A 26037-nucleotide genomic window follows, 5' to 3' on the forward strand; every position below is an offset into this window, starting at 1 on the left:
GGACACCTAAATTAAGTAAAGCTAATTTATCTTTGGAACTAGTCGTATTGAAGTATAGTATTATCACCCTGTGGCCCTATTACCTTTTCTGTAAAATTCTGGAAGGTTAAAACAATTACTAAAAGATAATCACGTAAACATACACAATGCAATTAATTATTTTCAAAAAATTACATTAGTGATAAAGTATCCATGTAGATCAGTGTTTCACGTGAACACCAAATAATTGTATTAAAGACCAAGCATCCTTATGTGTTAAGTGTGCATGATAATGAAAAATTGCATGTCATTTTAGCTGTCTTAATTTTTTTTTTGTATAATATCTTAGCCTTTGGTGTATGGCATTTTGTGGAAGTAATTTGACGAATGCGTCGGAAGTAAATTAAAGGAAATCTTGTAAAATATATGGTGCCACCATCTGTGGTGGATGACGCGAATCGAAAGTTCACAAAGACAAAGGGAAACGTTTTAGTATTATCCGTTTAATGATTATTAACTGGTTTGGAAAACATTTTAATTCAATCCCTTGTCGAAGATATTGTCCCAAGCCGGGGTTTCGTATTTTTTTCCGAGTTTTTTTTTTTCTTTTTTTTTTTTCGCTTTTATCGGAGACGTTTTATTACATGGATAAAATTTCGCTCCGCAAATTGAATGTTTAGATAGTTGTAGCTGCTCCGGTAGCGAATTCTAGCGGCAGATGCGTAAACTACGTGTGGTTCGCGTCGAAAAAGTTTGTTGGAAACACAATTGGCTTATATTTATTACGCTCGTCATTATTTTGAAGAATTCTAAGTTTTATTTCATTTCCGAGGTTTCGTAATTTCATGTTTATTCGCAACATGAGAATACATTAATTTGCTCGTTACCGAAGTTAGATGTTACACATCATTGGCGAGTAATGAAACACTTGCTCTTTTTTTATTTTTTAGATTAGAGCTTTTGAAGATCACTAGAGCATTTTCAAACCTTCTGAAGTAAATAGACTGTGGTTTTTATATAAATAAATTTATAATATCTATTATGTTAATTTCATCCGGAATTTCTTTATCAGCTTAATCTTTTAAGTAAGTTCTCGGTAATGATGGTACATTATACTCTGAAATTATGCACTATCTTTGGAACAATACATCGTAGGTACATTTTTGATCACTTGAAAACGTCAGAAGTAAAGAATGGTTAAATAATATTGTTCAAAGTATTTAAGGAAAAGTATTTTTTTTTTTTTTTACTTGGCGGAAAGTTACTTTACTAGTGAGTAACACGAATGAAGTACATTTATTTTTCACCAAAGTACCAAACGAGCTTTAATTCGATCCCTTTTTTAACACAAGAAGGGAAAATTAATGTTACAAATTCAGTGTCTCTTTGTATTTTGTGGCATTTTTGTTATTCGGTAGACAACAAAATATAAAGTATAAAAATTATTGTTTCTAGTGAGTAGTAGGAAAATACCGGTTCTGGGACAGGCGCAGGATCCAGGATCCGGCGGCCATCTTGGATGACGTCATCTAATCCGTATGCTAATCCATGCTAATCTGTATGCTAATCTATGCCAATCTATGCTAATCCATGCTTATCTATGCTAATCCATGCTTATCTATGCTAATCCATGCCAATCTATGCCAATCCGTATGCCAATCTATGCTAATCCGTATGCCAATCTATGCCAATCCGTATGCCAATCTATGCTAATCCATATGTTAATCCATGCTAATCCATGCTAATCCATCCGCCATTTTGTATTTCTAGAAATTTCCACCAACTTCGAATCGTGACGTCACCGTTGCACTTTTCGTCACGGCCGCCATCTTGGATTCGAATTTTTTTTTTTTCGAACTTCAACTTTTCGAAATTCGATGTAATCATCAGCCGCCATCTTGTTTCGTCTGCTGGTGGCCGCCATCTTGTTTTCGTCTGCTGGAGGCAGCCATCTTGTGACGTCATATAGTTCTGTTGGTCGCCACCAGATAGCAGCAGGGATTATTTTATCTTTTTCTTTAACTAAAATATTTTCAGTGCCGAGGCTGGGATTCGATCCATGGGACGTGAAAACGTCCAGGATGTCGTGGTTACGAGGCGGACGCCTTGACCACTAGACCACGAGACCAATTGGGATATGGTGGAATAAATAATCTATATATGCTACGTACTGACGGCAAGTTTATGATAAATGGGGGGAGCGTGTTTTTGCCTTCCTTAATGCATACCTAAGGCGCCACATTTGAAATTAAAATTATTATACAGCCGCCATCTTTAATTCCAGCACAGACTACCAGATGGTGCTAAATTCAAAAAATTAGTTGCCAGAGGCGCCGCCATCTTGGTTCTCAAGTTGGCTGGTAGATGTCGCTAGTATCGCGCGCCAAATTCAAAAATTAGTTGCCAGAGGCGCCGCCATCTTGGTTCTCAAGTTGGCTGGTAGATGTCGCTAGTATCGCGCGCCAAATTCAAAAATTAGTTGCCAGAGACGCCGCCATCTTGGTTCTCAAGTTGGCTGGTAGATGTCGCTAGTATCGCGCGCCAAATTCAAAAATTAGTTGCCAGAGGCACCGCCATCTCGGTTCTCAAGTTGACTGGTAGATGGCGCCACCGTCGCCATATTTTAGTTCATACAATCGATACCAGATGATGCCACCATCGCCATCTTTAGTTCCTAGTGTTGCTACCAGAGTGTGCCACCATCGCCATCTTTAATTCTTAAAGTTACTGCCGGATGGCGCCAAGTGTTATGTAGTCAGTCTAGACAAGTCGGGATAAGTTTGGAACCTGTAGCCATATTATTATTAATTAATAATGTATGTTTATTAAATATGATAGAGTATTTATAAAATATTGGTGTTGTGTAGAGACTCTCTCTTCTTCTCGTAGTGGCGGAAGACATCTCGAAGGTAGTGTTAGAATTTATGTATTAAAGCAATCACTCTAGCTGAGGAGACTAATAACTTATAGTTACAATTCAATAATAGCGGCAATTAAATGTTTTGAAATTAAAGCAAACAACGTAAATGTTAAACACATATTTATTTAAATCTTATTACAAACAGCAAGGGGTAAGAACAATTGATGATTTAAAAGAAGTAAATAACGAGTAATAAAATCACATAATATTCACACACTACACATCATAGTGACAAAGACAACATTAACTCGAGACCCAATACCTAAATATTAAGCATAACTACAAGTTACATAGAGTATAATAAACTCTGAAATACATATTAAAGAGAAAATTGATATAAATAACATTATACTTTGCTCAATAGTTCCAGAAGTAATGAACGTACAGCTACACGGGCAATCTCAACAGTTCTTTCATCACTAGTGTTTTCTGTGGAACATACTTGAGTGGTGTCTTCACTGATCGGACCTAGATGACTGAGATCTCGGGTTCGACTCTTGCGAGATGTAGGAAGGCGAAGCTGACGCCGGCGTTTAGGCTGGACTGCTACTGATGTAGTAGGTGCTGGCGATGTAGCACCCATCTGGGTACAGGCAGTTGATGTCTGTACTGGCGAAGTCTGGCCACATGCAGATGCTGGTGGTGACCGAATAGCTGGTAGGTTGAATGCATGTGCGAAAACCTCTTCAGGTGTTGCAGGGAGAACTGTATCGTCTCTCATCATATTCACACTACAATGTCCATAGCCCAGGCAGTTGATAACTTCTAGAGGTGTATCTTGAGGTCCTGGGTTTAAAACCTGTTTCACGTGAAACACAGCGTCACAACTCTCCGAAAAATGTTTTAAAACACCGTCGATCCACTCACTATAATCAACAGTGCCTAGCCCAGGCGTTACACTGGAGTATATCCTGTTCGGTTGAAAGTTAGACATCTTGGTTAACTACTTCTGCTGTAGGTCCTTACACCACCACAGTTTCAGCTCGACTGCCATCGCACGAGGCGAGGGTCGTATCACTTGGATACAACATTCCAACACGGTGATCAACCATCCAAGCCCTAAGCATGCTCGCATTGTGTCTTGAGATCGAACCTGGACATGTATTATTGCACGTGTACAATTTATTTAATTCTTTCAATGATGGACAGTCATATTCTGCTTGTACATCTAATATTAGCACATGATGCTTACAATAGTTAGTTAGCCACCGTTTCTGCTCTATTCCTACAACCAATACAGGGCCGGTGAAATGACTTGCCAATATGTTGGGTATTGAAGCATAAGGAAAGAGTCCGTGTTCCCAATGTAAACCATGAAAATTTCTAGTGAGCCAAGCATTTGTTTTTTGATGCTTCCTGGTGAGATATCGCCATTCAAATGGAGGTTGAAAGTTACGTGTTATTACATTTCCTTCTTCATCTGCAATGCTAAGTTCCTTGATAATAAACCCATACTGACTAGAGAAGCCTTGGAGGTTTACACATTTCGTCATGGAGGTCGAGACGAGACTAAGCCGGTAATGTACTGTCAGGTCTTAGATAATGGACGACACAATCTACCTTGTTGCAGGATGTCTCGATTATGTCCGGAGCCTCCTCGTCACAATCACTGGCCCAGTGATGACCGAAGTTGCAGACCTCTAGTTGAAGTAACCATCCTCGGTGACGTAGTGCACACGGCAGAATCCTGGAGTTACTTCCGCGTACTTTGCAGTTGGATCGAACAGCATTTGCTTCAATTTGTAGCAGCAGCTCTATACCCACACGACTATGTGTTGACTGCTGTGTCTAGGGTGTTGACCTCAATTTATACCGCTAGGACCCCCCTCCAGTCCAGTCACGTGTACCGTTGCTTCCGTTGTTGTCCCCCCGCCTTGCTGGCGGCCTCCAACATTCGAACGAGGTGATCAACCATCCAAGCCCTAAGCATGCTCGCATTGTGTCTTGAGATCGGGCCTGGACATCCAAGTTACATAGAGTATAATATACTCTGAAATACATAATAAAGAGAAAATTGATATAAATAACATTATACTTTGCTTAATAGTTCCAGAAGTAATGAACGCACTGCTTGATCAGTGACAGGTGTAACTAAATATTAAATATATTTAATATGTTATTTTCCATTACCTTTCGTGGAATTTATTAATCATTCACTCTACGAAAAACAACTCAAGACAATATACCTGACCAACGAATTAAATACAGTACCGCTATGCCTTACATGAAAGTCTAATTATTCGATAATCTGAATAACCTATAAATCGTTCATGTACAAAGCCACACATACAGGCCAATTGTCTATGGACCATGAGACCGAGTCATGACAATATCAGACGTATAGGCTAGTCATTTCAGAACCGCAGGACCTTCTTCGTCTTTAGATAATTACAGTCATTTAGACCATCATGAAATTTTTATACATACTAAAGGACCAAGCGACCTTGAAAAATATTTTAGTAACACCAAGAGGTATTGAACTAGTAAATATTCAGTCACTACATATTTTACTACGCGCAATCAACAAAACGGAAGCACCATCAACGAAAAGGCAGCACATTTGGAAGCACAGACTACGAAAAGGCAGCACATTTGGAAGCACCGACTACGAAAATGCAGCACATTTGGCAGCACCGACAACGAAAAGGCAGCACATTTGTAAACACCATCAACAAAAAGGAAGCACAATCGGAAGCACATTCATAGAAAAGGAAGCACAATCGGAAGCACAATCACAAAAAGGAAGCACATTTGGAAGCACAATCACAAAAAGGAAGCACATTTGGAAGCACAATCCACAAAAAGGAAGCACATTTGGAAGCACAATCACAAAAAGGAAGCACATTTGGAAGCACAATCCACAAAAAGGAAGCACATTTGGAAGCACATTCAACGAAAAAGGAAGCACATTTGGAAGCACATTCAACGAAAAAGGAAGCACAATCATAGAAACAACGCACAATCGGAAGCACAATCAACAAAAAGGAAGCACATTTTGGAAGCACAATCAAAAAAGGAAGCACATTTTGGAAGCACCATAAAAAAGGCACCACATTTGGGAAGCACAATCAAAAAAGGAAGCACATTTGGAAGCACCATCAACAAAAGAAGGAAGCACATTTTGGAAGCACCATCAAAAAGGCAGCACATTTGGTAACACAAGTTACGAGAACTAAGTCTTAGTTAGAAATCAGAATGCAAGAAATAAAAACATTTAATTTTTACTTTTAATATTTAATTTATTTCTTAAGATTATACAAATAGAAGTAAAATAAGTCATTACTGTATGTAGCCAGCTTTCCTCAGTTCTTTGAGTATGAAGGATATTTCTTTTATGCACGAATAGTTTCCTGCACAAAGCGAGCCATGTAGAAGTCTTAGCCGGTCAACCAATAAGTTTGGATCTTTCCACGATGTGTAATCAATCTCTTCTACTACCATCTCACTTGCTTGTTTATTATAAATACTTTTAATATCACAATCGTCCCAGTGATCATAATAAGCGTTATCAGATTTATTTATTATAACACGTCGTTTCCATCGTTTCGGTCTCAGGACATCGTTACATTCTTCTATCTTGTCAGCTTTAGGTGCTTCATCACAGTCTATGCTTTTGTTAACAGCCTCAGAGTCACTGTAACAATCACTGTAGAAGGCATCCTCTTCACCCAGATTACCATATGAATTCGATATCGATGATGTCGAAGTGCCATTATCGTCTTCATGCTTCCTTTTTAGGAGTCCATCATCATTTTTACAAAGTAAGAAAGATCTACTTGAATTCGGCTGGAATGTATTCTCACTTTTCACGTTAAGGATTCTTCCATTGTCTTCATTCTTCCATAAATCATCATCGACCTTCAATTTAAGTTTTTCGTCGAGATCGGAAGAGCCACGAACATAATCTCTCTCAAGACAAGGAAAATTATTGTCGTAATGCAGATCACTATTCCTTAGTCTAGTAGCATCGTTGTACTCTGGCTTGTAAGCAGGCTTAACGTTACAAGTTCTGTCATGTCTTTTTAAGCTCTCTCTCCGCGTAAACGACTTGCTACATCGAACGCAACTTATCATATTGCGTAGTGTATTTTTAACACAGTCATTCTTCTGGTGTTGTCTTCCATTCTTACTCAAGATAAATTCTTTGCTGCAAAACTTACACCTGTGTCCTTTCGATACAGCGACAGACACCGAATCAGGATTCATATTAGTTACTGTGACTAATGTTAGATACAAACAGACAGTTTTCCAATTGGAACCATTACTTAAATATAATTTTTTAAATATTTCTTAAGCGAGAGTTATCTCATGCAAAGGTACTTGTTGTAAGTAGTTCTGCTTTTCAACAACAGATGACACCACGTATTGCTTGCAGGTAAATATTATTTATTTCTTTCATGCGGGATGCAGGATTCTCACTAACGATCGCAATACAGGGATGGCATCGCTAGACTCCAAGGAGAAGGTAGTTTGTTCATCCAGTTAGTGTTTCTCAAATTTCTCAGGGTATATATTATTATTTGACTTAATAATGATTTTTTTTAAAATTCCACCTAATAAAAATAAAATAGAAGCACTCAGAGAAAACCATCAGGAATGATGTCGTTTATAAACATCATAAATTACCATTTTTTTTTTAAATATTCCAAATTTAATCCTGCTTAAGCAAAGAGTTCACAAGCGGGCTTGTGCTAGAACTCTCATGTTGCTTAAGCAAAGAGTTCACAAGCCCGCTTGTGCTAGAACTCTCATGTTGCTTAAGCAAAGAGTTCACAAGCCCGCTTGTGCTAGAACTCTCATGTTGCTTAAGCAAAGAGTTCACAAGCCCGCTTGTGCTAGAACTCTCATGTTGCTTAAGCAAAGAGTTCACAAGCCCGCTTGTGCTAGAACTCTCATGTTGCTTAAGCAAAGAGTTCACAAGCCCGCTTGTGCTAGAACTCTCATGTTGCTTAAGCAAAGAGTTCACAAGCCCGCTTGTGCTAGAACTCTCATGTTGCTTAAGCAAAGAGTTCACAAGCCCGCTTGTGCTAGAACTCTCATGTTGCTTAAGCAAAGAGTTCACAAGCCCGCTTGTGCTAGAACTCTCATGTTGCTTAAGCAAAGAGTTCACAAGCCCGCTTGTGCTAGAACTCTCATGTTGCTTAAGCAAAGAGTTCACAAGCCCGCTTGTGCTAGAACTCTCATGTTGCTTAAGCAAAGAGTTCACAAGCCCGCTTGTGAACTCTTTGCTTAAGCAGGATTAAATTTGGAATATTTAAAAAAAAAATGGTAATTTATGATGTTTATAAACGACATCATTCCTGATGGTTTTCTCTGAGTGCTTCTATTTTATTTTTATTAGGTGGAATTTTAAAAAAAATCATTATTAAGTCAAATAATAATATATACCCTGAGAAATTTGAGAAACACTAACTGGATGAACAAACTACCTTCTCCTTGGAGTCTAGCGATGCCATCCCTGTATTGCGATCGTTAGTGAGAATCCTGCATCCCGCATGAAAGAAATAAATAATATTTACCTGCAAGCAATACGTGGTGTCATCTGTTGTTGAAAAGCAGAACTACTTACAACAAGTACCTTTGCATGAGATAACTCTCGCTTAAGAAATATTTAAAAAATTATATTTAAGTAATGGTTCCAATTGGAAAACTGTCTGTTTGTATCTAACATTAGTCACAGTAACTAATATGAATCCTGATTCGGTGTCTGTCGCTGTATCGAAAGGACACAGGTGTAAGTTTTGCAGCAAAGAATTTATCTTGAGTAAGAATGGAAGACAACACCAGAAGAATGACTGTGTTAAAAATACACTACGCAATATGATAAGTTGCGTTCGATGTAGCAAGTCGTTTACGCGGAGAGAGAGCTTAAAAAGACATGACAGAACTTGTAACGTTAAGCCTGCTTACAAGCCAGAGTACAACGATGCTACTAGACTAAGGAATAGTGATCTGCATTACGACAATAATTTTCCTTGTCTTGAGAGAGATTATGTTCGTGGCTCTTCCGATCTCGACGAAAAACTTAAATTGAAGGTCGATGATGATTTATGGAAGAATGAAGACAATGGAAGAATCCTTAACGTGAAAAGTGAGAATACATTCCAGCCGAATTCAAGTAGATCTTTCTTACTTTGTAAAAATGATGATGGACTCCTAAAAAGGAAGCATGAAGACGATAATGGCACTTCGACATCATCGATATCGAATTCATATGGTAATCTGGGTGAAGAGGATGCCTTCTACAGTGATTGTTACAGTGACTCTGAGGCTGTTAACAAAAGCATAGACTGTGATGAAGCACCTAAAGCTGACAAGATAGAAGAATGTAACGATGTCCTGAGACCGAAACGATGGAAACGACGTGTTATAATAAATAAATCTGATAACGCTTATTATGATCACTGGGACGATTGTGATATTAAAAGTATTTATAATAAACAAGCAAGTGAGATGGTAGTAGAAGAGATTGATTACACATCGTGGAAAGATCCAAACTTATTGGTTGACCGGCTAAGACTTCTACATGGCTCGCTTTGTGCAGGAAACTATTCGTGCATAAAAGAAATATCCTTCATACTCAAAGAACTGAGGAAAGCTGGCTACATACAATAATGACTTATTTTACTTCTATTTGTATAATCTTAAGAAATAAATTAAATATTAAAAGTAAAAATTAAATGTTTTTATTTCTTGCATTCTGATTTCTAACTAAGACTTAGTTCTCGTAACTTGTGTTACCAAATGTGCTGCCTTTTTGATGGTGCTTCCAAAATGTGCTTCCTTCTTTTGTTGATGGTGCTTCCAAATGTGCTTCCTTTTTTGATTGTGCTTCCCAAATGTGGTGCCTTTTTTATGGTGCTTCCAAAATGTGCTTCCTTTTTTGATTGTGCTTCCAAAATGTGCTTCCTTTTTGTTGATTGTGCTTCCGATTGTGCGTTGTTTCTATGATTGTGCTTCCTTTTTCGTTGAATGTGCTTCCAAATGTGCTTCCTTTTTCGTTGAATGTGCTTCCAAATGTGCTTCCTTTTTGTGGATTGTGCTTCCAAATGTGCTTCCTTTTTGTGATTGTGCTTCCAAATGTGCTTCCTTTTTGTGGATTGTGCTTCCAAATGTGCTTCCTTTTTGTGATTGTGCTTCCAAATGTGCTTCCTTTTTGTGATTGTGCTTCCGATTGTGCTTCCTTTTTGTGATTGTGCTTCCGATTGTGCTTCCTTTTCTATGAATGTGCTTCCGATTGTGCTTCCTTTTTGTTGATGGTGTTTACAAATGTGCTGCCTTTTCGTTGTCGGTGCTGCCAAATGTGCTGCATTTTCGTAGTCTGTGCTTCCAAATGTGCTGCCTTTTCGTTGATGGTGCTTCCGTTTTGTTGATTGCGCGTAGTAAAATATGTAGTGACTGAATATTTACTAGTTCAATACCTCTTGGTGTTACTAAAATATTTTTCAAGGTCGCTTGGTCCTTTAGTATGTATAAAAATTTCATGATGGTCTAAATGACTGTAATTATCTAAAGACGAAGAAGGTCCTGCGGTTCTGAAATGACTAGCCTATACGTCTGATATTGTCATGACTCGGTCTCATGGTCCATAGACAATTGGCCTGTATGTGTGGCTTTGTACATGAACGATTTATAGGTTATTCAGATTATCGAATAATTAGACTTTCATGTAAGGCATAGCGGTACTGCATTTAATTCGTTGGTCAGGTATATTGTCTTGAGTTGTTTTTCGTAGAGTGAATGATTAATAAATTCCACGAAAGGTAATGGAAAATAACATATTAAATATATTTAATATTTAGTTACACCTGTCACTGATCAAGCAGTGCGTTCATTACTTCTGGAACTATTAAGCAAAGTATAATGTTATTTATATCAATTTTCTCTTTATTATGTATTTCAGAGTATATTATACTCTATGTAACTTGGATGTCCAGGCCCGATCTCAAGACACAATGCGAGCATGCTTAGGGCTTGGATGGTTGATCACCTCGTTCGAATGTTGGAGGCCGCCAGCAAGGCGGGGGGACAACAACGGAAGCAACGGTACACGTGACTGGACTGGAGGGGGGTCCTAGCGGTATAAATTGAGGTCAACACCCTAGACACAGCAGTCAACACATAGTCGTGTGGGTATAGAGCTGCTGCTACAAATTCAAGCAAATGCTGTTCGATCCAACTGCAAAGTACGCGGAAGTAACTCCAGGATTCTGCCGTGTGCACTACGTCACCGAGGATGGTTACTTCAACTAGAGGTCTGCAACTTCGGTCATCACTGGGCCAGTGATTGTGACGAGGAGGCTCCGGACATAATCGAGACATCCTGCAACAAGGTAGATTGTGTCGTCCATTATCTAAGACCTGACAGTACATTACCGGCTTAGTCTCGTCTCGACCTCCATGACGAAATGTGTAAACCTCCAAGGCTTCTCTAGTCAGTATGGGTTTATTATCAAGGAACTTAGCATTGCAGATGAAGAAGGAAATGTAATAACACGTAACTTTCAACCTCCATTTGAATGGCGATATCTCACCAGGAAGCATCAAAAAACAAATGCTTGGCTCACTAGAAATTTTCATGGTTTACATTGGGAACACGGACTCTTTCCTTATGCTTCAATACCCAACATATTGGCAAGTCATTTCACCGGCCCTGTATTGGTTGTAGGAATAGAGCAGAAACGGTGGCTAACTAACTATTGTAAGCATCATGTGCTAATATTAGATGTACAAGCAGAATATGACTGTCCATCATTGAAAGAATTAAATAAATTGTACACGTGCAATAATACATGTCCAGGTTCGATCTCAAGACACAATGCGAGCATGCTTAGGGCTTGGATGGTTGATCACCGTGTTGGAATGTTGTATCCAAGTGATACGACCCTCGCCTCGTGCGATGGCAGTCGAGCTGAAACTGTGGTGGTGTAAGGACCTACAGCAGAAGTAGTTAACCAAGATGTCTAACTTTCAACCGAACAGGATATACTCCAGTGTAACGCCTGGGCTAGGCACTGTTGATTATAGTGAGTGGATCGACGGTGTTTTAAAACATTTTTCGGAGAGTTGTGACGCTGTGTTTCACGTGAAACAGGTTTTAAACCCAGGACCTCAAGATACACCTCTAGAAGTTATCAACTGCCTGGGCTATGGACATTGTAGTGTGAATATGATGAGAGACGATACAGTTCTCCCTGCAACACCTGAAGAGGTTTTCGCACATGCATTCAACCTACCAGCTATTCGGTCACCACCAGCATCTGCATGTGGCCAGACTTCGCCAGTACAGACATCAACTGCCTGTACCCAGATGGGTGCTACATCGCCAGCACCTACTACATCAGTAGCAGTCCAGCCTAAATGCCGGCGTCAGCTTCGCCTTCCTACATCTCGCAAGAGTCGAACCCGAGATCTCAGTCATCTAGGTCCGATCAGTGAAGACACCACTCAAGTATGTTCCACAGAAAACACTAGTGATGAAAGAACTGTTGAGATTGCCCGTGTAGCTGTACGTTCATTACTTCTGGAACTATTGAGCAAAGTATAATGTTATTTATATCAATTTTCTCTTTAATATGTATTTCAGAGTTTATTATACTCTATGTAACTTGTAGTTATGCTTAATATTTAGGTATTGGGTCTCGAGTTAATGTTGTCTTTGTCACTATGATGTGTAGTGTGTGAATATTATGTGATTTTATTACTCGTTATTTACTTCTTTTAAATCATCAATTGTTCTTACCCCTTGCTGTTTGTAATAAGATTTAAATAAATATGTGTTTAACATTTACGTTGTTTGCTTTAATTTCAAAACATTTAATTGCCGCTATTATTGAATTGTAACTATAAGTTATTAGTCTCCTCAGCTAGAGTGATTGCTTTAATACATAAATTCTAACACTACCTTCGAGATGTCTTCCGCCACTACGAGAAGAAGAGAGAGTCTCTACACAACACCAATATTTTATAAATACTCTATCATATTTAATAAACATACATTATTAATTAATAATAATATGGCTACAGGTTCCAAACTTATCCCGACTTGTCTAGACTGACTACATAACACTTGGCGCCATCCGGCAGTAACTTTAAGAATTAAAGATGGCGACGGTGGCGCGCTCCGGCGGTAACTTTAAGAATTAAAGATGGCGATGGTGGCACACTCTGGTAGCAACACTAGGAACTAAAGATGGCGATGGTGGCGTCATCTGGTATCGATTGTATGAACTAAAATATGGCGACGGTGGCGCCATCTACCAGTCAACTTGAGAACCAAGATGGCGGTGCCTCTGGCAACTAATTTTTGAATTTGGCGCGCGATACTAGCGACATCTACCAGCCAACTTGAGAACCAAGATGGCGGCGTCTCTGGCAACTAATTTTTGAATTTGGCGCGCGATACTAGCGACATCTACCAGCCAACTTGAGAACCAAGATGGCGGCGCCTCTGGCAACTAATTTTTGAATTTGGCGCGCGATACTAGCGACATCTACCAGCCAACTTGAGAACCAAGATGGCGGCGCCTCTGGCAACTAATTTTTTGAATTTAGCGCCATCTGGTAGTCTGTGCTGGAATTAAAGATGGCGGCTGTATAATAATTTTAATTTCAAATGTGGCGCCTTAGGTATGCATTAAGGAAGGCAAAAACACCCTCCCCCCATTTATCATAAACTTGCCGTCAGTACGTAGCATATATAGATTATTTATTCCACCATATCCCAATTGGTCTCGTGGTCTAGTGGTCAAGGCGTCCGCCTCGTAACCACGACATCCTGGATGTTTTCACGTCCCATGGATCGAATCCCAGCCTCGGCACTGAAAATATTTTAGTTAAAGAAAAAGATAAAATAATCCCTGCTGCTATCTGGTGGCGACCAACAGAACTATACGACGTCACAAGATGGCTGCCTCCAGCAGACGAAAACAAGATGGCGGCCACCAGCAGACGAAACAAGATGGCGGCTGATTACATCGAATTTCGAAAAGTTGAAGTTCGAAAAAAAAAAAATTCGAATCCAAGATGGCGGCCGTGACGAAAAGTGCAACGGTGACGTCACGATTCGAAGTTGGTGGAAATTTCTAGAAATACAAAATGGCGGATGGATTAGCATGGATTAGCATGGATTAACATATGGATTAGCATAGATTGGCATACGGATTGGCATAGATTGGCATACGGATTGGCATAGATTGGCATAGATTGGCATGGATTAGCATAGATAAGCATGGATTAGCATAGATTGGCATAGATTAGCATACAGATTAGCATGGATTAGCATACGGATTAGATGACGTCATCCAAGATGGCCGCCGGATCCTGGATCCTGCGCCTGTCCCAGAACCGGTATTTTCCTACTACTCTAGTGCATGTTTTACCAAATCAGTGGTTCGGTTATTAGCCGGTGACTACCGATGTTGATTCTTATTTATTTATGTTAATTTGATCATACGCTTTAGTTATTTGTGTGCATTGCTTGCTCACTGGTGTGCATTTAATGTTACCAAAATATTGCCTTTATTATTCCAAATTTTGACTAGGGATATATTTCCATAATTACTCTCTGATCACAATGCCAACTTGCCAAAGTTATTCCGATGTTAGTCGGAGTTAAACAATAAACGTTTTTTAAGTCAACATCGCTGTAACATTAATTGTAACAACACGTAGACTGTAATAATCAAGGTACGGTTTTTAATGGCAGTTATACCTACCCTGCATACGCGGGTAAGTTGTTATTGTTGCATGGCCAGGGATATTTAAAGTTTGATTTGGTTATTTGGTTAGTTATTTATATGGTTAGTTGGTTATACGGTTTAGTTATTTATATAAAATGTGCACACCTCTGTAAAATTGGTATATCCTTTTAATTCTATTATTTGTACATATATTGAGAAAACTGATCACCTACATTATTGAACCCTAAACCGTTATGCTTACGGCATAGTAGCTAAGTTTCCTTCACTTAAACCTACTTTAATTTTAATCAATTGGTACCTATATTTTGTTAATAATATTAAGTTCCTCTGCATGGCATGGGTTTATCAAATAATTTATTTTATTCTATTTCCCCCCTTCCCCCCCCCCTAGTGTATACTTTCTAAACTCCCTTGTGAAACCCACTTTTTTAAAAAAATATCTTTTGTTGACATATTAATATTAATTGTGGATAAGGTTTATTAAAAATTAATATTTTACAGCTTTCAGTCTTAATGGTCTAATTAAATTATTCCTACCATAGCGATTACAATGTTTTAAAGGCATTTCTTCAGTGTATAATAAATTCTATTTTTTTTTTTTTTGCTGTTTGGGTATATAAAAGGTACAGATCTGTACCTTTCGTATACCCAAAGCGATTATTTAGTGTTGTACTCTCTATTTGTATTTTAGCAGTTTGGGTTTTCTTCTCGCGTCATCTAACAATGCAAAGCCTACTAAAGAAAAATGTCGAGATATATGTAAGCAGTTATTTTAAATTTAGAAAATGATCCTACCACTGGATTGATATGCTATTTGATACTTTTCATACCATAAATAAAAGCAAACTTATGGTTCACAAACATTTTACTAATTAAATAATACTGTAAGATTTCGTGTAAATGATCAACACTTTTTATTTTTTTTACCGCGTGTGTTGGGCTATCTCATGCTTTTTTACTTTTCGCTAATTTTTAGTAGTTCAAAAATGTATTATTCGGAACTATAAACGTATTAGATTTTTTTCTTTGCGATATTCTTCAGCTACACTATTGTAGTTAAAAAAAAATAGTTTTTTTCCCTGGAACTACCCATACGGCTTTGCTTTAACTCGTTTGAGATATGTGTGTTTTTATTACGTTATAAAATTAGCCAAATTATATAGTTATCTTTAAGATAATTGCAGATATACTCTGTTAACTTATGTCACAAAAAGCACATCCACTACGAATATTTCGTACTAAATGAGTATTGCTGATTTTTCTTTGCATAATTATTCTCACCTTAGGAGCTACTAAATTGGAAAAGTTCTTATTTTGTTTTGTTTTTTATAGTTGTTTCAGTCATTTATCTTCTGTAAAACGATATTGGACTAATGATTAGCGTAATCTAACCTTATATTAAAACATTCAAACTAAATAAAATTAAGTGATGTTATGCAGGAGTTATTCTAGTCAAATATGCTTAAACCTGAAAGGACAAAAAAACAAAAAAACAAAAAACAAAAATCTAAAAAATTATATTTAGCAGTGAACTTAAAAAAATGAGTAATTATCGTATCCACACCATACCTAAGTGAATGGAATATTCATTCTCATTCTTACAATAATTAATGTATGTAAACGTATATACAGGGGCGCAACTACTAAATTTCCAACAGCGGGCAATATACCTTTTTATAAAGAATCATCGATCCCCCCTATTGAAGAGAGGGGTCTGGGGGTCCTCCCCCGGGAAAATTTGTATTTCAAGGTGGAAAATGGTGCTATTTAAGCAGTTTTATCATCTAAAAATTGATTACACAGCACTTTTTTGCCCCCGTTTGCCCCCACTTCAAGGTTTCAGAGGGGGGCGGGGGCAAAATACCCTTGCCCCCCCCCCCCTGTTGTTGCGCCCCTGCGTATATATATATGTATGTATTTTATTGAGTGTTTTGCCTGCAAGACATCACTTTATAATTGAAATTTATAGCAGCAAATTATTCGCAAAAAAAAAAGGCCCAACTGTACCAAGAGATTACATGCTTTCGCGCCATTGTCTCAGGCAGCTTTCTTGTGGGTTCGAGCTGCGTCGAAGGTGAAGAGTTAATCGACGATTCGGTCGACACTTCGGTCATTCACACCCTGAGGATGGTTGAATGTAATGTGGACCGAAACAACGATAAAACTCTTCGCCTATCCGAAGTGGCTGGAACCCACGAGCCACAAGCCGAGCAGCCTTATAACTTAGGTTATTTAGTTCCAAATATCGTTACTCTAAAATGCTGTGGGTTGCAGTGCTGAGGAAGAAGCCCTTAGCCCCGCCAGTTCCCATGAAGCCGCTCTACTGGACACGAATAGTGGTCCCAGCCACCGCGCCGGAGACCACGGCGGACTCCACGTACGTATGAAGTGAGGGAGGCCTGAGTGAGACCCATGCCTGGATCTTACCTGGTGATGCCCCGTCCGACCCAGGCCTTCGGGGACCCAGTCCATGGTGAGGAGAGGGACGTGTCCGTGTGGGAGGACCGGTCCATGGGGGCCCGGTCCGTGTGGGGGGGGGGCGGTCCATGGCGGGGAGGGGGGTGATCCGTGTGGTGGGATAGTCAGTGTGGGGGGGGATAGTCCGTTAGGGAGGACCTGTTCATGGGGGCTCGGTCTGTGTGGCTTGTGGGGGGGGGGGGGGAGGGGCGGTCCTTGGAAACCTGGTCCATGGGGGGGGGGGGGGGGGAGAGATTATCCGTGTGGGGGAGCAGTCCATATGGGAGGGACAGTCCGTTAGGGAGGTCCGGTCTGCGAGGACCTGGTCCGTGGGATGAACGTAAAATATGTTGAAACCAATATAGCATCTCACGGTTCCTATTTCACCCTGAAAAATGTCTTTATCTCTACCGACGTTCTCGTTATTAGAAGTTGTAAACTCCCCTATTATCTAGAGACTGGTAAAAAATTCGCGAGTTCAATGATGACCTCCAGGATAGGTTCCACGATCCTCTGCCTACTTGGGCAAACGGCGCCCGTTCATTGGGTACCGAATTTTGTAGGCGTCTCAAGTGGGTAACTTGTGGTTGCATACCTCTTTGATTGATTGTTCTCTAATTGGCCGAGAGTCCTACATACTAACAGTGAACCAATAGCAGAAGCAGCACAACCGTATAATTATTTGAATTTTAGCCAGTAGCGGAACCAGAGGGGGGTGGCTAAGGGGCTTAAGTCCCCCTCCAAAATCATCTGGGTCCACTATTGTTTTAGTGTTTGCCTTGATGAAGCCTAGCCTCAGCTGGGTCAAGCCCCTCCCAAACCAAAATCCTGGATCCGCCACTGATTTTAGCGTATCACGAAATGAACCCGCGAATGTTTCCGGTGTCTAGCGATCATGGGCGTCTCAAGGATATTTTTTTGGGGGGGGGGGGGGGGAAGTCAATTTATTTAGTTGTTGAGGAATATCCATCCCCTGGTATAAAGCGGGGGGTCCAGGGGTCCTCCCCCGGGAAAATTTGGGTTTTGAAGGTGCAAAAAAGGTGGTTTTTAGGCATTTTTCTTTCCTAAATATTCTAATTATAGATGGTTGCAATATATAAATTATTTTTTATAAGAAATGTTTTCATAGAAGAAATTTTTTTTTTAAATAAACACAGTTAACATATCCGTATTCGGTATCGGACCTGATTTTGATTTTCACACGGAGATCGAATTAAAAAGTGCTCGCGTCACCACGATTGGAACTAAATTCACCATGCGCAACATATGGGGTTGGTTATATCACAGAAATCAATTTTTTTTTTTTTTTAAATATAACCACGAAGCTAAATGTATTATTGGAGGGGACGAAATTGAAGACTTTTATTATTGGGGGGGGGGGGGCTGGTCTTCCCCCCCCCAACCGTCCCCCAAGGTTGCGACGCCCGTGCTAGCGATGGCACGAAGCCTGACTGTCCTCTAGCGACGGCGCGAAGGCTGACGGGGATCCGGCCAGGTCCGAAGGCAGCGCGCTGTGGGAGCGGCTGGAGGAGGCGAGCATCGAGGACATGAAGGAGTTCGAGGAGCTGTTCTCGCGCCAGGTGGTGGAGCGCAGGGCGCCGCGACGCCGCGAGGAGCGCCCCGCCAGGCAGCAGGCCGCCAAGATCCTGGACGGCAAGCGCTCGCAGAGCGTGGGCATCCTCGCCTCCAGCCTGCACGTCGAGTTCTCCGAGATCGAGAACGGTGAGGAGGACGGGGTTCACCCCTTCAACCCTCCGGACACGTGTTCCTCGACGGAAAAAAAAAGTGCTTACTTTGGCATCCCTTGTCACCAGAGGCGTAACAACAGAGGGGGGCAAGGGTATTTTGCCCCCCCCCCCCCCCCATCCTCCGAAACCTTGAAGTGGGGGCAAACGGGGGCAAAGAAAGTCCTGTGTAATCAATTTTTTTTATATTAAAACTGCTTAAAATAGCACCATTTTCCACCTTGAAATACAAATTTTCCCAATTGGGGGTATCGATGATTCTTTATAAAAAGGTATATTGCCCCCCCCCCCCTCCCTTTTGGAAATTTAGTTGTTGCGCCCCTGTTTGTCACCTATTAAAAATTTTTTGATTTCTGAACACACCGCGTACGTTCATAAAAAAAAGGGCAAGTCAGTTTTTTGACCCATAACCTCCCGCTTCAAGTTCATCACTATCAAAATTAGTCTTGTGTACGCATTATTATGCTGTGCATTTTTTTTTTAAATTTAAAAATTATAGAGTTTTTTTTTTTAAATTATGGTTAATAATACAATCCTGCTCAAGTTTACTATCCTCTCATACGAGTTCCTCTCTCCTTCAAATAGTCTCCCTCTCCTCCCGCCCGAGTTCCACCTATCTTTTCGACCGCCTCACATTCTCTTCCCGACCGCTTCACATTCTCTTCCCGACCGCTTCACATTCTCTTCCCGACCGCTTCACATTCTCTTCCCGACCGCCTCACATTCTCTTCCCGACCGCCTCACATTCTCTTCCCGACCGCTTCACATTCTCTTCCCGACCGCCTCACATTCTCTTCCCGACCGCCTCACATTCTCTTCCCGACCGCCTCACATTCTCTTCCCGACCGCCTCACATTCTCTTCCCGACCGCCTCACATTCTCTTCCCGACCGCCTCACATTCTCTTCCCGACCGACTCACATTCTCTTCCCGACCGCCTCACATTCTCTTCCCGACCGCCTCACATTCTCTTCCCGACCGACTCACATTCTCTTCCCGACCGACTCACATTCTCTTCCCGACCGCCCCACATTCTCTTCCCGACCGCCCCACATTCTCTTCCCGACCGCCCCACATTCTCTTCCCGACCGCCCCACATTCTCTTCCCGACCGCCCCACATTCTCTTCCCGACCGCCCCACATTCTCTTCCCGACCGCCCCACATTCTCTTCCCGACCGCCCCACATTCTCTTCCCGACCGCCCCACATTCTCTTCCCGACCGCCCCACATTCTCTTCCCGACCGCCCCACATTCTCTTCCCGACCGCCCCACATTCTCTTCCCGACCGCCTCACATTCTCTTCCCGACCGCTTCACATTCTCTTCCCGACCGCTTCACATTCTCTTCCCGACCGCCTCACATTCTCTTCCCGACCGCCTCACATTCTCTTCCCGACCGCCTCACATTCTCTTCCCGACCGCCTCACATTCTCTTCCCGACCGCCTCACATTCTCTTCCCGACCGCCCCACATTCTCTTCCCGACCGCCCCACATTCTCTTCCCGACCGCCCCACATTCTCTTCCCGACCGCCCCACATTCTCTTCCCGACCGCCCCACATTCTCTTCCCGACCGCCCCACATTCTCTTCCCGACCGCCCCACATTCTCTTCCCGACCGCCCCACATTCTCTTCCCGACCGCCCCACATTCTCTTCCCGACCGCCCCACATTCTCTTCCCGACCGCCCCACATTCTCTTCCCGACCGCCCCACATTCTCTTCCCGACCGCCCCACATTCTCTTCCCGACCGCCCCACATTCTCTTCCCGACCGCCCCACATTCTCTTCCCGACCGCCCCACATTCTCTTCCCGACCGCCCCACATTCTCTTCCCGACCGCCCCACATTCTCTTCCCGACCGCCCCACATTCTCTTCCCGACCGCCCCACATTCTCTTCCCGACCGCCCCACATTCTCTTCCCGACCGCCCCACATTCTCTTCCCGACCGCCCCACATTCTCTTCCCGACCGCCCCACATTCTCTTCCCGACCGCCCCACATTCTCTTCCCGACCGCCCCACATTCTCTTCCCGACCGCCCCACATTCTCTTCCCGACCGCCCCACATTCTCTTACCGACCGCCCCACATTCTCTTCCCGACCGCCCCACATTCTCTTCCCGACCGCCCCACATTCTCTTCCCGACCGCCCCACATTCTCTTCCCGACCGCCCCACATTCTCTTCCCGACCGCCCCACATTCTCTTCCCGACCGCCCCACATTCTCTTCCCGACCGCCCCACATTCTCTTCCCGACCGCCCCACATTCTCTTCCCGACCGCCCCACATTCTCTTCCCGACCGCCCCACATTCTCTTCCCGACCGCCCCACATTCTCTTCCCGACCGCCCCACATTCTCTTCCCGACCGCCCCACATTCTCTTCCCGACCGCCCCACATTCTCTTCCCGACCGCCCCACATTCTCTTCCCGACCGCCCCACATTCTCTTCCCGACCGCCCCACATTCTCTTCCCGACCGCCCCACATTCTCTTCCCGACCGCCCCACATTCTCTTCCCGACCGCCCCACATTCTCTTCCCGACCGCCCCACATTCTCTTCCCGACCGCCCCACATTCTCTTCCCGACCGCCCCACATTCTCTTCCCGACCGCCCCACATTCTCTTCCCGACCGCCCCACATTCTCTTCCCGACCGCCCCACATTCTCTTCCCGACCGCCCCACATTCTCTTCCCGACCGCCCCACATTCTCTTCCCGACCGCCCCACATTCTCTTCCCGACCGCCCCACATTCTCTTCCCGACCGCCCCACATTCTCTTCCCGACCGCCCCACATTCTCTTCCCGACCGCCCCACATTCTCTTCCCGACCGCCCCACATTCTCTTCCCGACCGCCCCACATTCTCTTCCCGACCGCCCCACATTCTCTTCCCGACCGCCCCACATTCTCTTCCCGACCGCCCCACATTCTGTTCCCGACCGCCCCACATTCTGTTCCCGACCGCCCCACATTCTCTTCCCGACCGCCCCACATTCTCTTCCCGACCGAGTCCCCCCCTCTCTTACAACCATTCTCTCTCTCCACCCGCTCGACTTGTCTAAGTTGGATTCCCGGTGGCGTCAGAAAAATTAAAAAAAAAAAAAAACTAGAAATCGACAGTTACATGTATGTACTGCAAAAATAACTCAGTCATTTAGTCACATACTGATCAATCATTAAGGTACTTGGCAAGTACTTTCTAAGAATGTAAATAAATGCCAGTATCATCCATCTTCACGATATTCTTTTCATGTTGACTGTTCGTACGCATGCGCATTATTATTATTTCAATTTGGCAGTGGTACTTGTTGATTGTACGATAGAATTGCTGTCTCTCCTAATGTGATCAAACCATCAAATTAAAGAATTTTATGTTACTGAAGCATTGATGAAACGTGCATGTACTTTGGTGGAGATTACGCTGAGGAATATATTTTTGAAGGAATTTTCATAAGTAAATTTTAATTATTTTTTAAAATTATTATTTATTATTATTATTTATAATTATTTAATGTCATGACACACATCACAGGCATATATTTGCATGAATTCAAACTTCATGAACAAACACAATTTATATCATGGAAATTGTACTTTAGCATGCCTACTGATATCAAACATTACAATGGCTTTTTCTTTCTTTTTTTTTTTAGCCATTTACAATTTCGACACGTCTGCGGTGAACTTGGAAGCACTGCAACAAATTTACGATGTTGTAAGTATGAAGGCCTACATAACTTTAGAAATTAATTACTTATAAGTGAAAATGGTTAAAATGTGTGCTTTCGAAATAATGCACGATGTCCATAATATAACTTTCCAGTTTCAACAGTTAAATTCGAACTATTTACAACAAATCATGCATAAAATTTAATGTAAACTAACCTAGTTTATTTTTTTTACATATGTTCAATATGTGCACCTTTAATTATACAGCACACATCCAACCTAAAGTCCACACTTTGGTTAATAAGTCCGGAGTAATAGAAGCAAAAGCCTTTTCAGTTCTGTATCTCAAATCTTGACAAATCATTAGGTAGCGGCGGAACATAGACACAATCTTTTATAAAGCCTTAAAGGGAAAAAATCTTAAGACGTTACGTCAGGTGAACGAGGAGGCCAGCGAAAAAGAGCTCTTGTCGTCGACTTTCAACCACTCTCGTACAAAGAGATTCCAATGGAAAAAGGCTCCATCCTGTTGTCAGATAAAGTTTACAGGTTCACCCTCTACCAATTGGGGAAAGAGCCATTGATACATGCAAAAAGTTTAAAGAATACGTTCTAAAAATATTTCCGTCTATGGTATGATAGTTCAAATTTTTGTGCAGTCCTTTTGTAAACAATTTCCATCATCCACCCCCATCCGTAATTAGCTGTTTCTATTGTGAGACAGTTACGATCTTTCGAACTACTCCTTCAATACTGGGAATAGGACCCACATTTCAGTGACGTATTTTCCTCCAAATGGAGTAACGAGTGAATCAGCTTGTATTTTGAGAACCAAATTTAGTTTTAACACCGAAGTAGCTTGGCTTCTGGGTTGTAGCCGTGTCCCAGGCGAATAATTCACTGCTTCCTGATGATGGCGACTGCAATGTCGACCGAAACGTCGAGTGAATTATTCGCCTAGGAACACGGCTACAACCCAGAAGCCAAGCTGCTTCGGACAGTGGCCGTTGAAAGCCTGCGAACATTTTTAGTTTAATACCATCGGGTGTTTTCTGTTTTTTGACTTGTTAACGTCTTATAAATCGATGAACGCCGGCTGCACGCATGAAAAAGCATGACTCATTGTCACGTTCTGCCTGAGCCGAGCGTGCGAGAAAATCTTCTATAATATCAAACAGGTTAAGACGGGCTTTCTAAAAGCAGCAATTAAAAAAAATTTGAATTATTTGTCCAATTTAGTCATTTCAATTTAATAATTTATTTACATTTATTTCAGTTTATTTCTATAACTAATGTTCATGATTATATTTAGACAAATTATTGAAATTAAATTTGCAAAAACTGTATATAATATTTGAAAATTAAAAAGTATGCAATTTTTCGTCAATGTTTTCTTATGATGTTATCACGTAAAATTATTGTCCGTAAACCGACTTCACAGGCAACCCCCCTTTGTTTATGCCATAATGTGCTGTTTATTGCAAGTACAGTAAGAAGTAGAACAATTATAGAGGCTTTCGTGACTTAGTCTTATTTCGCTCAGTTGTGTTAGACTGTAATAATAACACAAGAAATTTTTAGAATGCATTATTTGGGCCTTGTTAATACCTACTGGTAATTTTTTTGACGTGACGTCTAATAAATCAATTAACGCCGGCTGCACGCACGAAAAAGTGTCCCGTTACGCACATTGTACCATTATGTTGTGTCCCGTTACGCTCATTGTACGCTTGCGCCGCATCTATCTCTTTCCCACTCAATTGGAACAACCATCGATTTGACTTTTTCGAAGCACATTAAACTTGAAACACTCCCATTAATTTCCTACTTTTCCTATCATCGTCCTATCCTTAACAGAATAACACAGATTGGAAGAAGTTAAATAGCAAACATGTGTAAAAGTTATAGTTAAAATAATCTCTTCGTTAAAGTAATAAACATATTTGAATTAATGAGTGCAAATAAAAGTAAATTTTATCAATTAAATTGTAGATTTAATTTCACTCCTTCTTTGTATCCATACAAAAATAGTGATAATTCAATTAAAAGTGATTCAATTTTATTCATAAAAGTATGCAATAATTTCATCAATGTTTTGTTATGACGTTGTCACGTTAAACTATCGTCCGTAAACCGACTTTACAGACGACTTTTTCTCTTCCAGAGAGCCACCGAGGAGGAGCTGTCTGCCATCCGCAGCCACGTGGCCTCCAACCCGGACGCGCCCCTGGACAAGCCGGAGCAGTTCCTCTACGAGCTGGCCGAGATCCCCATGTTCGCGTTCCGCATCTCGTGCTTCATGTTCCAGTCGCAGTTCGACGACTCCGTCTGCTCCATCGAGAGCAAGCTCAACAACCTGAGGTCCACGTGCGAGGTGCGTGCCCCGCCGGACAGAGTTGCCACGTTGTTCACTTGGGCTGAGCTTGGGATTTTAATCCATGCCAAGAATTCTTATGGAACACATGAAGTGAGATGTTTTCCAATACAAATATTGTCCCGTCCCCAAACCCACACTTACACACCAACTCATCTTTCCTCCCCTCCCTCTTTTAATACTTTACACCAAATACGACTTGCTTCCCTCCCTCTTTTTGACTTTCCTCCTTACCTCTACGAATTGCCTCCTTACCTCTACGAATTGCCTCCGTACCTCTACGAATTGCCTCCGTACCTCTACGAATTGCCTCCGTACCTCTACGAATTGCCTCCGTACCTCTACGAATTGCCTCCGTACCTCTACGAATTGCCTCCGTACCTCTACGAATTGCCTCCGTACCCCTACGAATTGCCTCCGTACCCCTACGAATTGCCTCCGTACCTCTACGAATTGCCTCCGTACCTCTACGAAATGCCTCCGTACCTCTACGAAATGCCTCCGTACCTCTACGAATTGCCTCCGTACCTCTACGAATTGCCTCCGTACCTCTACGAATTGCCTCCGTACCTCTACGAATTGCCTCCGTACCTCTACGAATTGCCTCCGTACCTCTACGAATTGCCTCCGTACCTCTACGAATTGCCTCCGTACCTCTACGAATTGCCTCCGTACCTCTACCTCTACGAATTGCCTCCCTCTCTCATAGACTTGCGCATCTCCCTCTAAACGTGACTCCTCTCCCTTCATTATGGCTTACTTGCTCTCTACTACAACTTTATCGACTCTCTCTACTACGACTTTATCGACTGTTTCTACTACGACTTTATCGACTGTTTCTACTACAAATTTTTCACTATCTACTATGTACCATCTTTTTGACTCTCTCTACTACGACCTTATTGACTCTCTCTACTATGACTTTCTCGACTCTCTCTACTGTGACATTCTCGACTCTCTCTACTGTGACATTCTCATCTCTCTTTCTACAACTTTCTCGACTCTCTACTACCAGCTTCTCAACCATCTCTCTACTACAAACTTCTCAACCATCTCTCTACTACGATCCTCTCGACTCCCTATACTACTACTACTATACTCTCTCTACTACTACTATACTCTCTCTGCGACTTTCTCGAATCTCTACTACTTTCTTGACCCTCTACTACTTTCTCGGCTCTCTCTAGTAGGACTT

General features: G+C 41.8%; 1 protein-coding gene across 3 annotated transcripts in view; it reads left to right on the plus strand.

The window, feature by feature from the left end:
- LOC134541120 (protein cappuccino) overlaps positions 1-26037 on the plus strand; it is a 136739-nt gene that overhangs the window by 94701 nt on the left and 16001 nt on the right. For all 3 annotated transcript variants that reach the window (XM_063384301.1, XM_063384300.1, XM_063384302.1), the window contains exons 8-11: positions 16876-16978; positions 18521-18780; positions 22453-22514; positions 24633-24842. In XM_063384301.1, coding sequence (XP_063240371.1) covers positions 16876-16978; positions 18521-18780; positions 22453-22514; positions 24633-24842 — 635 coding nt within the window. The remainder of the gene's footprint in view (positions 1-16875; positions 16979-18520; positions 18781-22452; positions 22515-24632; positions 24843-26037) is intronic.

This window comes from Bacillus rossius, chromosome 18 (genome assembly GCF_032445375.1).
Source record: "Bacillus rossius redtenbacheri isolate Brsri chromosome 18, Brsri_v3, whole genome shotgun sequence".
Lineage (NCBI taxonomy): Eukaryota > Metazoa > Arthropoda > Insecta > Phasmatodea > Bacillidae > Bacillus > Bacillus rossius.